Source organism: Canis lupus, chromosome 10 (genome assembly GCF_048164855.1).
Source record: "Canis lupus baileyi chromosome 10, mCanLup2.hap1, whole genome shotgun sequence".
Lineage (NCBI taxonomy): Eukaryota > Metazoa > Chordata > Mammalia > Carnivora > Canidae > Canis > Canis lupus.
The window spans coordinates 23,016,957-23,033,654 of NC_132847.1; the positions used below are offsets into that span (position 1 = coordinate 23,016,957).

The 16,698-nt window shown below is 43.0% G+C and overlaps 1 protein-coding gene across 5 annotated transcripts in view; it reads right to left on the reverse strand.

Annotated features, from left to right (window-relative positions):
- The window catches only part of FSTL4 (follistatin like 4), a 398,415-nt gene that overhangs the window by 345,892 nt on the left and 35,825 nt on the right, over nt 1-16,698 (reverse strand). For all 5 annotated transcript variants that reach the window (XM_072841011.1, XM_072841010.1, XM_072841007.1 and 2 more), the window contains one exon: nt 12,008-12,041. In XM_072841011.1, coding sequence (XP_072697112.1) covers nt 12,008-12,041 — 34 coding nt within the window. The remainder of the gene's footprint in view (nt 1-12,007; nt 12,042-16,698) is intronic.

Below are 16,698 nucleotides of genomic sequence, written 5' to 3' on the forward strand. Positions count from 1 at the left end.
CAATCACAACCACAACCAGAAGCTGCTTCTCAGCCTTCTCCATCTTGGGAAGGCATGTAAATCCCTGAGAGACACATGCTCCTTGTAGTTTCAATAGCTTTCATTCATTCATTCATTTAGAGCCCACTTCACAATGAATATCTTGTTCATCAGCAGTGCTGCAGAAGGCCATGAGAGATCTGGATGTGGGAGGGCGTCGAGGAGGTTAGCATCTAAAACAGGCGCCAGAATCAACCCATGCTGCTACCTTTCACCAGAGCTCCGTCTAAGTGATGACGGCAGGGTCAGGATGCAGTTCTTAGTTTGGATTTGAATTCCTGGGACATCTATAGCTAACAGAAAATGCTGCAGAACTGTCTGTCTGGGGAACATCTGCATTTGGGGGTTACTCCAATACAGTACCCGACACAAGGTAATGACTGTATTTTCTGGCTTTCTCTGGCTCTATTTTAAACTGTCATCATTTTAAACCGTGAAATATGTCAAGTGATAATTAAACCTCACCACAGACAGGTACTGTGAAAATGATTAACTTTTACCATTTCCCCCACATACATTTTGAATATTCTGAATCCCCACGGTACAAGATCATTACATTGACAGATGAGAAAAGTTGTCTTTATAATAATTTATTTTTAAAAGAACCAAAACAGGACTAAAAACTCCATACTTTTCCACTGGGTTTTCATTAGAAAACTCCTGCTATAAACTCACATTGAGAGAGGCAGCCTGGTGGGAGGATCTCAGACGAATGATCATCATCTCCAGCCCCGCCCCATGGGCTGCAGGACCTGGGACACACCCCTGGCCACCTCTGAGGATCAATTTCCTCATCTGTCAGATACCAATGCTAATATCCTCCTCTACCTAACGTAGAGGTTTTTATGAATGAGGAAATAAGATGACAAAGAGCAAAAAGCAGCCTAATACTACCCAAATATAAGATGCTATTATTCTAAATTCTGTATATGGAGAAAGTGATTTGCTAGCACAGCTTTACACAACTGCAGCCTTAAAAAAAAACAAAAAAAAAACCAAAAAAACAACTCGTTTTATTTTCACCTGAAGTTTCTAAGTGTGAGATTAGATCTGACCCTATCAGATAAACATCCCCTCTTAGCCACAGGACTCCCATTTTGTGCCCAAATAGTCAGCGACTCACACAAATGATAAAAATTCAAATGCAGCAGCCAAGCAGCTGGATGGGAATGCTGCTTCCAGCAAAAAAAAAAAAAAAAAAAAAAAAGAAAGAGAGAGAGAGAGAGCAAATAACTGTTAAAATTAGTAAAACAAACAGATTGAAATGTATTTTTACTCTGACAACTCATTTTCCAGACCTGCGATTATTTTTTTTCTTTAAGGCACATTTCTTCTGAACGTAGAGGCCTTTCTCCCTGACGGCAGCGGACACACACAGGGTCCAGCGACCTGGACCCTGGAGGCACTTCAACTGCAGAGCGATAATTCCACATACGTGAATATGAGCATTTCAATCACAGCTAGACAAACAATGCTGAATTTCCACGGAGAATGTGCTCTCCTGACAGACCTCAGTGAAGCCCATTTAAATTCTTTGATCATTTTCCTATTGTGTTCAAAAGAGTCCCCCATCTTTCTCTATTTATAAAATACAACTGCAATGCCTATGTCAGGGGTGCTCATGAGAATTAAGTAAAACACTCGAAGTAAAAATACGTCTATTAAGAACTCTTCCAATCCAGGGAATTCCTATGAAGGCAGTGAAGTAAGACTTTGACCCTAAATTAAAGTATGGGCAATTGAGAAGCTGCCCTAGTAAAAGATGGCTTCTGAACAAGAGCGCTGGTTCCGTGTGAAGCCCAGGTCCTTCATCTGGGTCCCCCGCCCCACCACAAACAGCCAGCACAGTGAGTGCCCCTTCTCCCCATCCCCACCTCCTTCCCACGGAAGAAGGACGGGGGTTTTTAATGAAAAATAAAAAAATAAAGCTTCTGAGAAGCCTCACAGAAGCAAACAATGAAGTCATTTTCAGGGAAGAATCTGAACCTGTGCTTTTGATCCTTATGCCCTCTGGCTAAAAGGCTCAAGAAAGTAGGGTATGTTGGGGGCTCCGAAAGACTAGTTACACTCCCACAGTCTGGGCCAGGGGAGGCTCCATGCACCCCAGCAGGTCACTGCATCTAGCACTGTGGGAGGGGGTGAAGGAGCAAGACACCTCATGGTTGGAGACAGCTGAAATTAAAAAACAAACAAACAATGCAAATGGGCCCTGCTGTCAGGAATCTGGGGTCCTATGCTTACTCCCTCACAAGCTCCTGGTCAGCAGGGTCCAGACCTGGGAGGACCCTGGTTTCCTTCTCCACAAGTTAAGAGGGAAGCCTTCCCCAGAAATGCTGGGGGAATGCTGACTAAGCTCATCTTAACTGTGAGACACTCCAAATCCCTTGGGAGTAGATAACAGACTAGACGATCAGATGTGGAATAACTGAGTAAACGCTAATATGCAGAATGGACTTTTTTTTTTTTACCTTCCCGTATCCAGGTACCTTAACTGGGCAGAGCCCCAGTTGTCCTTTGGGCCTCCACCTACCTCTCACTCTCTCATGCCATCTTGACTGCAGGGGCTTGGCCTGTGACCTGTGCAGAACCCAGAAACATGCAGCAGCCCACCAGGATCATCACGGATTCAGGATCGGGCACATGATCTTAGCTCTTCTGCAGGAAACACCAGATCAGAAGCTCTCTTTCTTCCACAGGATATGGAGTCCTAAATGGGGAGGCTGGCACTTACCATGTAGAGGAGTCAACCATAAGGGGGTGAATTGAGAAACCAGGTTCTTGTGCCCTATACCAAGGATGCCTGAAGCTAGCACCCTCACCCCTCTACCCTATTCCCAACTGTCCAGTTGCATAAGCCAATAAGGTCCTCTATTTGTTTGAGCTTGTTGGGTTGAGTTTTGCTATTTGAAACAACATGTCCCCTTTGGTAGGGTATGCCATTAAGAACCAAAAGGAAACCCTTTGTCAATATAACCATCCTCTGGAGAAAAGACCCTGAGACTTCACCTCATCCAAAACATTCAGTGAGTTGTTCTCTGGGGCCCCCATATTGGTCTACACCAAGCAAATACTTTCATACGTGGTCGTTGGCCCATCTGTGAGATGCCTGGCCAGGGGCAGGCACACCCAGGTGGCCTTTCTGTCAAAAGGACTCTTGTATATCTCCTCAACTGACACATTCACTGATGCACATGCTATGTAAGGCAAGAACCACACCCTGTCATCACTGCACACCAAGTAAACTCCAATCCACCCAAGGAAACTTCCATTAGCACCCAATGAACCTTAAAGAAACCCTAAGAATGGAATTACTTTCCACAGGAAGTTATTTCTCCTTAAGAAGTAATAATCATCAAATGAGTTTCCCAGATGTTGCTTCAGAAGCACTGCAGGGATGACAGGGTAGCTGAGAGGCTGAGAACTCCCCACTGGCCTCCAGAGAACAAGACACGTAGGTGATGGCCTGCCTACATGCCCAGGGGAAGAGCACCAGAGGCCATCTGACCATGGTGACTGTACCTGGGTCTCCATGGCTGCAGGTTACTGTCAACATCCCATGGAGCCAGAGGCCCATCAGAATCTGCTCATTTTGGGGGCACATGTTCTCTGACTTCTTGGAGAGCACAATGCAAGCTCATAAACTTCCCTCCTGCAACAGTCAACATTTTGTAAAATGCAAACCCCGAAGCATTTCTTGGATTCTAGCAGCAGCCCTGGCCAAGAAGAAATGTGAGTGAAAGAGTGTGTAGAGACCCATGGGACCTCCTGACCCTGCCTGCCTGATGAGCAAGTGCCCTCTCTGAACACTGTGGCTCACTGACCCAGCACAAGCACCAGAGGGCACAGCATGCAGCCCTCAGCATAGCCACAGGAGGCCACCAGGCCGATGGCGGGGCAGCACAGAGCCCCCAGAAGTGAGTGGGACCAGAAAAGAGAGCCCTGGTAGGCCTCATTCATTTTGATGGGATGTCTCACCTTGCAGATTATTTCTAGCTTTGGCTCTGTTCCCACTGAAGTGGAGAGATTAGACATTTGTTAAGAGACAACACAATCTGAAAATAGGAAGGCAGGTTTGTTTTGTTTTGTTTTGTTTTGTTTTGTTTTGTTTGGAAGAGGGTTTTAAAAAGATGAATTAATTCTCACGACAAGAAGAGAATTAGAACATAATGGCCAGTTGGACTCTGTACCTCATTTTCTAATAAAGAAAGACAGCTGAACCGCAATGAGACAAAAGAGGCAGAAACAAATGCCTTTCAAGTCACAGATAATTAACCCCAGAGGCTTGCCGATGGCACAAGAATATTGCTAGGGCAAATGGCTCAGCAAGTCCAGAAAAGAGCTTCCATGTTTATACAGAGAAGACAACTTCAAGGTTTCCTGAAAAGCAGGGCCATTCCTTCTGGCTGATGGCCAGGCACCAGGTGAAGATGGCAAATGTCGACCCTCACCATGGGCTCTCAGAGAAAGGGGCAGGCCTGCAGGGCAGAGACAGGCCATGGCAAGTCTACAGGGAGTGCGGTCTCCCCATCTCTGGGCCACAGCGGGCAGGCTCAAGGCGCCGCAGGGCACGGCTGTCTCATGAAGGGTTCACCTCACTGTCCCTATATGGTGGCCATCTATTCAGGTGTTAGGACTCCTTAGACAACAGAGCTCTTCCCCTACAAGTTCCAGATAGGGACCCATGCACAGTGTGTGGTGACAGCCCCAAAGAGACTTCGTGACAGGCACAGCTCCCTGCACAGGGGTCAGTCACCCTGCCCAGACCTCCCAAGGCCCTATGGTTCGCCACCAGTACCACAGAGCCTAGCTCACCTGCACCAGCAGCTTGTCAGTACCCATTAGCTGAGGGCCCCCCAAGTCCTCAGAAAGAGCATAGCAGCTCTCTGACCATGCTTGTGAGGAACGCAAGCCTTCCTAGGGCTCCAGGGAGAATAAGTGCAACAGGTTGGATGGATGGGGTAGGGGCAGTCCCGGAGCCACGGGACCTAGGCCAAATAACCCAGCAGCTCCTTTAGCTGTGATTTTGCCTTATGACAAGTGGAGATATGAAATCAAGGAAGGTTGGCCCTGGGATGTACCAGGCAACTAAGGCTTCAATGCTTGCTGTGTGTAAGGGGAGGAGAGGCCACAAAGAGCCTTGTTCCCTGCTCTCCCAGGGCTCACCCTACACGGCACCATGAGAGCTTCCCCTAGAGCACAGGCCATAAATGCCCACAATGGGTCCTGCAGTGCTGAGGCCCTGGGCAAAGAGTCACCCACGTGCAGTTCTAACAGCAGCATGAGCAGCTGCCATCATCAGCCCAGAGCCATAGCCAGCAAGGTCCTGCTTCTTCCAAATCACAGGGGAGGGCTGAAATGGCCCAGGGGCTAGGAGGGAACAGCCGCTAACCCAGAGCCTGGCAGACATCTGATCAAGGCAGATTGTGTGCAGGGACCAGAATGAGAACTCAGGCTCATTCAGGCTGTCTTAGCCACTACTAATCTTTCCAGGCCCAGGCTTTCAGAATGACCTCAGGTAAGCTCAGGGAACAGAAGCCTGGGGAGACCCACAGCCTGAGACTCCTCTGGCTAATGCTGGGCATGATCCCTGGCAAATGCCCTTGTGTTCACTCCCTCCAGTTTATTCCAGTGCAGTAATTGAAGGGTGGGTAACTGTCATGCTCAAGTATAATTCTGACCCCGCTGCCCAGGGAAACTTGAATCTGGGGAGAGAAATTTTGCATGTGTTGTCCTTAAGCTCTTAAAGACATCACCAAGAGAGAGTTGTTTGGTTCTTTTGATTGTGAAATCGAAGAATTTGAGCAAAAAGTTCAAGACTCTGACAGAAGAAAGGATGGAAAATGGACTAATTTCCAGATAATTCTTCATGGTCAATAGGCCACATGATGCAAAGTAACACTCAGTCGGCTTAGAAACAGAGGGATGGACTTGGTGACCTGAGACATTCCTCACTCTATGTCTAAGGCCAGATCTACACATGCAAGATAGGAAGAGACATCATGGAGACTACCAGCCTCCAACCTCACCATGCCCTGATGCCACTGCTCACGCTGTGCCAAGGGCTCTCCACACCCAACCTCTCCCCACGACATCTCCACGAGCCCATGAGGCACAATGGTTGCATGCTGCTCAGCATCCTTTCTCTGAGGCCCAAATATGTACCTATTCCCTGGCATTTGAGCAAAGGTGATTTTACAGACGCCAAAGAGAGCCCATGTAATGTCACCCGGCCAATCACAGTATCCCAACCCCTCCCTGCTGCAGGTGATTGGTTTGTGGCTTGAGTCGTGACACAAAGCCCGACCAATCAGCATCCTTGAGGGGAGCTTTCCAGTGTCATTCTGAGGGTAACAGTTGCACCTCAGGGTTGGTGAGCAGTCAGGACTGAATTGGGATGCTTGTAGCGGTCCTGCTAGGCTTCATGGAAGAGGCCAGCAAGCCAAGGGAGGGAAAGAGAGGGAGAAGCCTTTTATTAGCTGACCTTTTATCCAGGTCCTCCTTTGGATTCTGAAGTCTCATGAGACTTTCAGGCTTTAGCCAGGGGCGAACTGGCTCACTGACTGTAATCCAGACTTGGGACTAATGGTCTGGACTATTACAATGCCTTTGTTTTCAATAAGACTGTGTAACACACCTAAAGCCCAAAAGTGAGCAAGGAGAGAGGTGGGACTCTACTGCCTGCCAATTGGTCATGATCAAAACTGGGTATCAAATCACTGTACTCAACCAGAACACACCAGCCAGCTATGTCATCCACTCCTCATCCACTCAAGCCGGGGCAAGTAGGTAAAATATAGTTTTCCAGTGACTGCAAAATGGCAGCAGTACCCAGAAGAGTCCATTTCTGTGGGGCCAGAAGTAGAAAGAGAGAGATGTCCCTCTTACCTTTTTTGAGGCCCAGGGGCTGTAAGAGAGAACTAGCAAGCTCCACCGTATGTGACGGAGGGCAGAATGGTGAAGGAAACTGCAACTCTTTGCCCAGATTGCAGCCTTGATTCAAAAAAGACCTACTACTCCAGGCACTGTCAAATTTGGATGGCTCCCTTCTAAACTCCCTGCCTCTGCAGCCATTAAAGAAGTTACCTCAAAAGAAGCTAGGAGTTTATTAATCTGTTTTATGGAAGACAGTCAGCCAGTTTACATTATACCAAGACAGATTATGGAGGCAACTAAGAGATCCAGAAAACATCTGCTAAACAAAATCAGAATTAATGGTAAACAGAATGCAATTCTTGATAGCTGAAGTTCACCCAGATGCAGAGGACTATAAAGGGGCTATTAGAGGCAGCTCCAATTAGGGACTAATTCCAAGGGTTTTCAGAAAGGGAGGCTCTAGTCACACGGTGGGTACTGGCAGGTGATGTTTATTTAGGAGATATCCATTGCTAAGGAGTCACAGCCACCCAGGCTGTGTGACTATCCCTCCCCTCTCTCTTTTTCTGGGAAGACAGCAGCAGCCCTGCTCTCAGGTCTCCCTCACAGTCCTGCTAGAAGCCAGGCCAGGCTGCTCTAGACTAGAAGGTATGAGTGAGCCATCCCTGGGAGGGTGGATAATACAATATGACATTGGTTCCCACCCCAAAACTCACAGCCTCTAATCATAACACAATCGCAGACATCTGGAATAGTTTCTAGCTCACCCCATGTTCCTGAGAGATGGCTGACAAGGGCTGAATTATCCCGGCCACTTGCTCAGCTCACTCAAGTGTCCTCTCCTGGCTGTAATTCAATGTGATGGACTCAGTTAGAGAAAAGTACTGGTTTGAGCAGATGAGTTCTGGCAGTCACAATCAGCACCAGCCCTCGGAGTGGACAGGGGAGTGTCTTGGAGAGGTGAGGTTGGCCCCTTTGGCTGAAGCCTTAAAAGTTGAAATTAAATTGTAGGTATCTACAGGGAAGTGTAAAAACACACGCAATGGGAAGCAGATGAAGATGCAGCCACCTCTCCTTCCCTATGCAGCTAGCAAAGGTGGGTCCCAGGGCACAAGGTCAATACAGGACTTGCCTTGTCAGCTGGGATAGGCATGTGCCCTTCCCAGAAGACAGCCTACCAGTCCCGCAGTCCTGCCACACTTACTGATACTATATATTTCCCTCCAGGTTCTCCTGAGAACCCTGCCCCATATCTAACTTGGAATCAAAGAACCCCTGGAGAGTTTTCTTCCAAGAGTCCTTCTCAGCTCTCTGGCCTTGGCAGTGGGCATGAATGTACAGAAAACTGTACAGGAGAGAGGATCAGCACAAGAAAGAAACACTGGTTCAGGGGGAGTCCTTGTTCCCACAAATTAGAATGGAAAGGAAGGAAGGAGTCTCATGTGTGAGGTCCTCTCTGCTCTCCTCCTATCATGGGTTGCTGAGGGTCACAGGAGGGAAAGAATGTAAATGCTCTCTGAAAACTCGAGAACTGAGGAGTCATCATCATTATTACTAGGTCACCATTCTGTCCATGCAAAGCCCTTGGAAGTTACTGGTGCCGAGTCCTAGGCTCATCCTGGGCATTGAGGAAGCCTTCCCTCTGCCTGAACTCTCTAGAGCAGGATTTGCAAAGGACATTGCATGGAACACCAGCCCTGAGATGATCAAATACAACAAAAGTAAGACACCATGGGAAACTAAGTTTGGGAAATGCTCCCTTTTGAGAGTCATATTTAGCATCTTATAAGTCTAAGAGGTTCTGCAGTGAAAAAAAAATCTCAACAACTAGCTCAATATTGAGTCCAGCACTCAAGAGTATTATTTTCCTAGGGCTGCCACAACAAAGTTCTACAAACTGGGTGGTTTACAACAAGAGAAATTTATTTTCTCATAGTTCTTAAGGCCAGAGGTCAGAAATCTAGGGGTTGGCAGAGCCATGCTCCCTCTGAAGGCTTAGAGAATTCTTCCTTGCTTCTTTCTAGCTTCTGGTGGTTGCCAGGCATCCTGGCATTCCCTGGTCCATAGACTCATCACTCCCATCTCTACTCCATCATTACATGGTGCTCTCCCATGTTTTCTTCTTCTGATATTACTTATTGGATTAAGTCCCCTCCTAAAAACCTGGATAATCTCATCTTAACTTGATTGTACATCTGCCAAGACACTATTTCCAAATAAGGTCACATCCACAGGTTCTGAGTTAGGATGTCAACATATCTTTTGAGGGGGACACATGAAGCTTATCTGAAGATGGAGCACTTTGATCAATTAGGAATATCCAATGGATATCCACAGAACACTCCATAAAAAGTGCCTTTCTAGAGTCAAGGCACTCAGTGTTTCACTTGTATATCACTGGAACAGAATCAGAGTGAAAAGATCAAGCTACACAATTTAGCAGTGTGTAGCTTGCACTTAATTCAGAAAACAATTGTTGAGCAACTAGAATCTTGGACTAAGGCCATGAAGAATCTGGAATGAATAAGGTGAGGCTCTCTGTTCTTAGGAAATGACCTGATAGGATCCCTTAACTCCAAGAAAAGGTAGGGTAAGCTAAACAATTTAAGAAAAAGTTGGAAGGTATGAGGGAGAGGTGGCATTCAACAAAGATGAGGGACTAAGAGCACTTGGGGTGCACATATAGTATGATTAAAGCTAGAGGCCAGAGAATGGGCCACAGTCTAGGAATCATGACAAGGCTGGAAATCAGGCAGGGAGAAGGTCTAAGACACAGAGTACATTCAAGTTTCACTAAAGATCCTCAACACCCCCAGGACTTATCCTCGACTCCATTCACACTGCTCATCTTCTTCCCTCTCACTTCTTACTTCACAGACTTAGTCAACAGTTTCCAAAGATCATGTAGCATGGACTTGAGGTTGGTCACCCACTTGTACCACTGAACCTGGGATGGAGAAGGAACTCCTCAGTCAGATGTATGATTAAAACAAAAAAATAGGAAGACATCTTGGATCGTGTGACCCAGAGTCTACCTTCCCCAGACCTCTCCAACATGCCCCTGGCTTGCTGTATTGGGCAGAACAATTCAGTGTCACTTACTTGCTCCTCTTTCATTTCCAACTATGAAACAACCTTAAGTGTTTATTATGAGACAATAATGTCTTATTTTTGTCTGTAGGAATAATAATTTATTGAAATATTCAGAGCATTTCTATAATTTTTCTACTTCTATACTCTTCTGGAAAAGACTAACAATCCCACCATTCAAGCAAGTGAATTCTCATGCCTGAAAATACTTGGAAACAACCTGTAAGGTCCTTCCACAACCCTCCCCCTCCCCGGGCGCCCCGGCCGCCACCAGGTTATAAGCATTGGCATCAAGGCCTAAGCTATTTCAGGAACTCTCAAACACTCAACTTTGACAGAAACAATCAAGAAAGACATCAGTTCACAATGGGGGGAAAAAGTTTATGTGATGTCAGGACGAATTTGTCAGTACAATCAAACCATATGCTCCCAGTCAGCCAGTTGTGAGAGCTGCTACTGCCAAAGAGAAGGAGGTTATGGATGAGGAGAGCACAACTCAACCACCCCTCTGCTCATCCTTCAACAATGTCAATCTTCCTGTGGATTTGGAGCCTGGGGTTCAATCAAGCCCTTCAATGCCTCTGAGCAAAAATATACATGGTTCTCTCATGTCCTAGCCTTACTATTTAGAGACATTTTTAACACAAGGCAGGTGACATTCCAGAGCAGTTAGGTTTATGTGTGATTCTATAGCACAAATTAATTCCTAACATCCATACTCTGGGCTACTGACATGAATTAAATAACATTCAGAACCAAGTTTCATGCTGATTTCTCTGCTTAAGGCTAGTTCTTTCCAAAATTTACATGGTCATCAATAAGAAACATGTCCTTTTGGATCCACCCATGTCCATGCAATTTCATTTGTTTTTGATACCGACACAACGCAGTCCACCCTACAGATGCAGTTCAGAGGACACTGAGCCCAAAACCAGAGCCAATGGCAAATGGGAATGGAAGCCACAAAGTTCATCCTAGAGCCACATTACCCAGATCCTTTGAATCCAGGGTTCCAGCCCCATGGGTAGCAGCAAACAACCAGTTAGGTTAGTTTACCAATACAGATTATAGAAGGTTTAGGTCTCCAAGCTCTAGAAACATACTGATAACATGGCCATTCTAGGTCTTTCATTATGGTGCTTAAAATAAGAACTAATTAGGAGCCAGCCAAGGATACATTACATTTAGGAGTCAGAATGCAATTTGCTCACACCTTTTAGATTGCCACTCTTTTGGAGACAGTGCTATGGAGAAGTTTGTCGTTAAGGCTAAAACCAAAGGCCAGACCCTAGAGCAAGAATTCAGTTTGATTTCTGACTTCCTCCTCCTATCCCTGCAATAAAGGGATGACTGGCAAAGATTACACAAACCGTAGAAAAGACATCTTATTAGACAGTAGGTATTGCTGAAAGTGAGTAAGGGCAACTTCAATTTTCACTAAAAGATTTCAGAAATTACCACCCATACATACTTACCTCAGAGACTGGAAAACAAATGTGCCAGGAGAATTGGCGAGGAAAATGAACATAATGGAATTGTTTCAAAGGGGAAATTAATTGGTTACTTCTCTTTCAGCTTAACTAAAGCTGTAAAAATCTAATCACAAATATTTTTCACAGTGGGATATTCTCCCAGTTACTGAAATACTTCAAATCATAAACCATTTTTTATTGTTGATATTGTTTTTGCCAGGTGAAACCAAATAATTACTTCAAACTCCACTCAAAAATGAAGCTTCTCTCAAGACTGCAAACATGATTGTGAATAAGACAGTTCCCCAGATCCCACTTCTGATATTTAGAAGTCGAAGACATAGTTCTCTCAAGAAATTCTGGCTTTCAGTTCTTACAGTCCTTAGAGGCCAGTGCCAGGCAGCACCCAGAAAAGGCCACATGAAATTTCAAAGAACAGGCTGACCACAGTATGAAGTTCATCCTAGCTTCAACAAACTACTTCCAAAATGTCAACACTGAGAATGAAATGGGTATGAATGAATTTTCCCTACCTTCTCTTCTTGTGACTTCAAAGCTTCTGGACTCCTGCAAGAAAAGAAAGACTTATGTTTTTGAAGAATAATTCATATGTATAGATACTTGCAAATATCTCACCTCTGCTAGCCATTAATTCACAAAAAGAAGAACAAGTTCATAAGAACATGGCATTCAGCAACATTGGGTCTACTAAACTCTCAACATACACACTTGTAAAAGGAAACAACTTGTTGCTTTGGGGCCTTAATCAAAAAATATATTAATTATTCAAATTATTTTTTAAGGGAGGGAGGGGAGCGGGCTAGAGGGAGAGGGAGAAAGAGAATCTTCAGCAGGTCCGTGCCTAGTGGGGAGCCAGTCTTGGGATTCCATCTCACAAGCCTGAGATCATGACCTGAGCTGAAATCAAGTTGGATGCTCAACCAAATGAGACACCCAGGTGCCCCAATCATTCAGTTTTTAATGAACAGAGACAACTCTCATGGTCTTTCTTATGTGGAATCTGGACTGGTACCAAGCATCAAGGAAGACCCTGTCCCAGACTGATACTACATCTTCCAACTAGACTGTAGGTTCTATAGGGCCTGGGGCAAACAGAAGCAGACAGAAGCTAGAATTATCTGATCTGAAGTAGGCTGTGATTTGTGGTTTCATAATGAATACCATCATTGCTCCTGAGTGGGTCAGTGGCATGATCTAGTTGACTGTGCTCAACTTAGTAGTCTCCAAAGGGTTGAATCTTACAGACAATTTGGACAGGCAGTCCATGCCACTGGACTCAATTAAGTCCATGCCTTGGGTATTTTTTTTTTATTCAATTTCATCTTCCCACTATGCATACAGCAGTAAGCAAAGTGTTTGAGAGGAGGTTACATAAGCCAAACAGAATTCCTGCACTGAAAACATTCATAGCTGGAAAAAAAAGAGAGAGAGAGAGAGAGAAAAAACATTCATAGTTGAACAGGAGGCTACAGAACAAACACAAATTACTGAGAAGTAAAGGGGTGGTTTTACCTTGAAAAATACCAGTATATTCATGTTCAGGCAGATACATAAAGAAAAGGGTTTTTTAAAAGAACCTTTGAAATAGCACTGCAGAATGGGCAGGCTTTCAGACAGAGGTAAGGGAGGGAGGGTACAGCAGAGAGAGAGAAAGGCTTAAGAAAAGGCAAGGTAATGGGAGAGTACAGGGTATGCTCAGGAAGCAGAAAAGGTCCGGTGAGAAGTAATACAGGGGAAAGCCTGGAAACATATACTGTGGTTTCACAATGAATAAAAAGTACCTACAAGTCATCATAAATAACTGGTTTAGGGTAAAAAGTCTAATATTGAGAGTAAGTTGAAAATCCATGCTAGTAACCAAAGAAGAGAAAATAAAATATCTAACTTGGGCCAACTTTTGCCATTATGACCAAGAAGACCATTTAGCACCAGCACTTTTTTTTTTTTAGCAAATGGCATTTTCTTTCACACCTTAGCATTCTTGTCTAGCATCCTTTGGGGTCAAAAAGCAGAGGCAATAGGAGGGATGAAACGGAGGAGGCACTTGAACATTTATCTCCCACCCCCTAAACCCCCACAACTTATATTCTATGACTACCATCTCTGTAATGAGTCAAAGGCCTAAGTGGAAACCAATGGAACCAGTGGCCCAACAACACAGCACAGTTAACCAAATTAGCTTCTATAATGATGGTTCTTGAGGAGGTACTCACTAGGTCAGGGTTCAGAAGAGGGACCATGGAGAGTGGTGTTAGAAGAGGTACATAAGCTGTAAGGCACATCATGCAAAAAGCTAACCCAGCCCTTCCCACACTGCTCCTCAGCTCTCTGTGCAGGGCCCAGCACCACACCCCTGGAAATAACAAGTATTTTCAGAAGAGGGGAAACTCATGAGCAACTTGTATATATCAAGAAGAAGACTTTACGGATGTTTTATTGCAATTGTACAAAACATAAATTCAGGGAAAGCTGACATCTGCATAATGTTGTATCTTCTTATCTAACAACATGGTATTTTTAATCATTTGCTCAAGTAGACTTTTATTTCTTTCAAGAGTATTTTATAATTTTCCTGTGTGTCTCCTGAATATTTCTGTTTTGTATATATTTTGTTATCATAAATAGAATTTCTCTTTCACTTTATCTTGTAATTGCTTTTTGTGTGTATGATTACAATTGATTTTTATATATGGATTTTTAACCAGCCACTTGACTAAACTTCCTATTGTTTGTCATAGTTATTCCATGGAGTCCTCTGGGGTTTCCTTTTATATATTTATGTAATCTTTAAATAGCTATGATTTTTCTCTCTTTCAATTCTTAGGTCTCTCGTCTTTCTCTTGTCTTATTGCTTTAGCTAATTCTTCAATCTAATATTAAGTGTTGTGGAAACTTGGCACATCCACGGGAATTCTGGTCTTATTTTTGACTTCAGGAAGAAAACCTTTAGTGTTTTAGTGTTTAGTGTTTTCCTATTAAGGGAAACAAAATGTTGGCTTTTGGCCCAAGGTAGGTTAATCATATTAATGAAATCCATGCACATTTTACTGAGTCTTTGAAATAAATGGATGTTCTAGCTTGTCCTTTTACTTGTTTATTTATTGACTATTTCCCTCCACTGGAATGTGAGTTGGGATGGCGCCAGGATCTTTTTCATTCTTGTATCCTCAGTGCTATCTGACAGAGATATTACTATATCAGTAATACAATAGAGCAGACATTCAATGCATATTTGTTGACTAAAAAATAAAATATGTGTTGAATTTTATCAAAAACTGTTTCTGAATTTGGGGAGATTATCATGATTCTTTTTCTCCTAGCTCTAGTAGAATTCATGGTATTCACCTATCTTTGTATTTCTGGAATAAGTATTTCTTAATCATGATACACTTTTTAAAAAATATTGATGGATTCTGTTTGTTAGAATTTTAAATATGTTTTTGCATTAATATTAATAAATGAGATTGCTTTATTATTTTTAGGTGCAATTTTTTTCTCAGATTTAGGAATTAAAATGATACCAGCTTCCTATAATCAATTCAGAAGTTTCCCTTTTATTATGCTATGAAATAGTTTAAATAAGTGGAATTAACTGATCTTTAAAGGTCTCTTCAACTTCATTTCTCACATATTGATTAAAAGGTGAGGAAATAAAAGGTCAAAAAGGTTAAGCTTGTCCAAGTTCTCACTTAGAGGTTAGTGGCCAGCTGGGATTTAAATTTCAAAGCTTATGCACATAACAAAGCTTATGCACATCTCCACTTAATTCATAGAGGTAGTGTGAAATTAGATGAGAGATACTTCTACTTCAGGCTATGAAAGAAGAACAAGCATTAGACCAATCCTGCTAAAAGCAACTATAAAAGTTGGATTTTAGATAAGTTTTTGAAGGTGTGTCAGAGAAACAAATGCAGCCAGAACTTAAAGAGCCAATATTCAGAGAACAGAAAGGTCCACTGAGGTGCTAATCTTCCCCTTGGGGCATTGGTCCTTTTGCATAGAAGCCAAAAAAAAAAAAAAAAAAAAAGAGCTGAAAGAAATTTCACTGAGTTGGGAAGATACCAGAGTCAGGGCTACCAAAGCATCTAGAACTTAAGGGTATGAAATCTTAGAAAAGGGAACCAGAAATAAGTGAGCCCAATAATCTGTACTCAGCTGCCTCTTGAATTATATGATTATGTCTGAGCTGCACATATAAAGTGCAAGAGGATGAGAAATAAGAAAAAAAAATCAGCCTCAAATGAGCTGAAAAACTAAGCATAGATTTTGGTACTTATCATGGTGCTAGGGGAATAAAAATTAGGCTTTCCAAGAAAAAGTGGCCCTGGTAAATGCATCTGACTTTTAATTGGTATCATATACTCTCTAAGAATTTCTATTCTTAGCAGATCAAGATGATTTGCCAGTATTCTATGTCTAACAAAGAAAAAGTAAATCCTCTCTGGAAGACAAAATTATTCACAGATTTATAAGCTTTCAAACATAATGTCCAACACTCAATCCACAATTACTAGGTATGGCAGAAAATGAGATCAAATGACTAAAATTCAATAAAAAAATACAGGACAGTGAGACCCACACTTTAATCAGATCTTAGAATTATCAAACACAAGTTCTAGAATAACGATGACTCATTTGTTCAGGAAAATAAAAGTTGCTGAGTTTCAACATAAAATTGCAATCCATTAAAAAGGAATCAAGTGAAATTTCTAGAACTTAAACAACAAAGAATTCAACAGATGGATTTGAAAGAAGATTAAACACAAAGTGAAGAATAGTAATATGGGAACTAGATCAGCAGAAAAATAGACTAAAGATCTGAAAGGAGAAAATAAAAAGTGAAAAATAAAGAGTATAAGAGACATTAGAGGAAACAGGGAAAACATCCAACAAGCATGTAATTTAAGTTTCAAAGTGAAAGAAGGGAGAAAATAAGGCAAAATAAGTATTTGAAGAGATGTTGATTGAGGATTTCTCTGAAATTAATGAAAAACATTAAGCAAAAGATTTAGCAATCTCAAAAAAAAAAAGATTTAGCAATCTCTACAAACCACAAGAAAGACAATACACAAAGAAAACTAATGCTTGGTAGTCATAGAGAAATAGTCTAATATTCAATGACAAAAAGAAAATCTCAAAACTAGGCACTGGGTGGGTGGTGGGGATGGAGAGGACTTATCATCCACAAAGGAGCAACAATAAG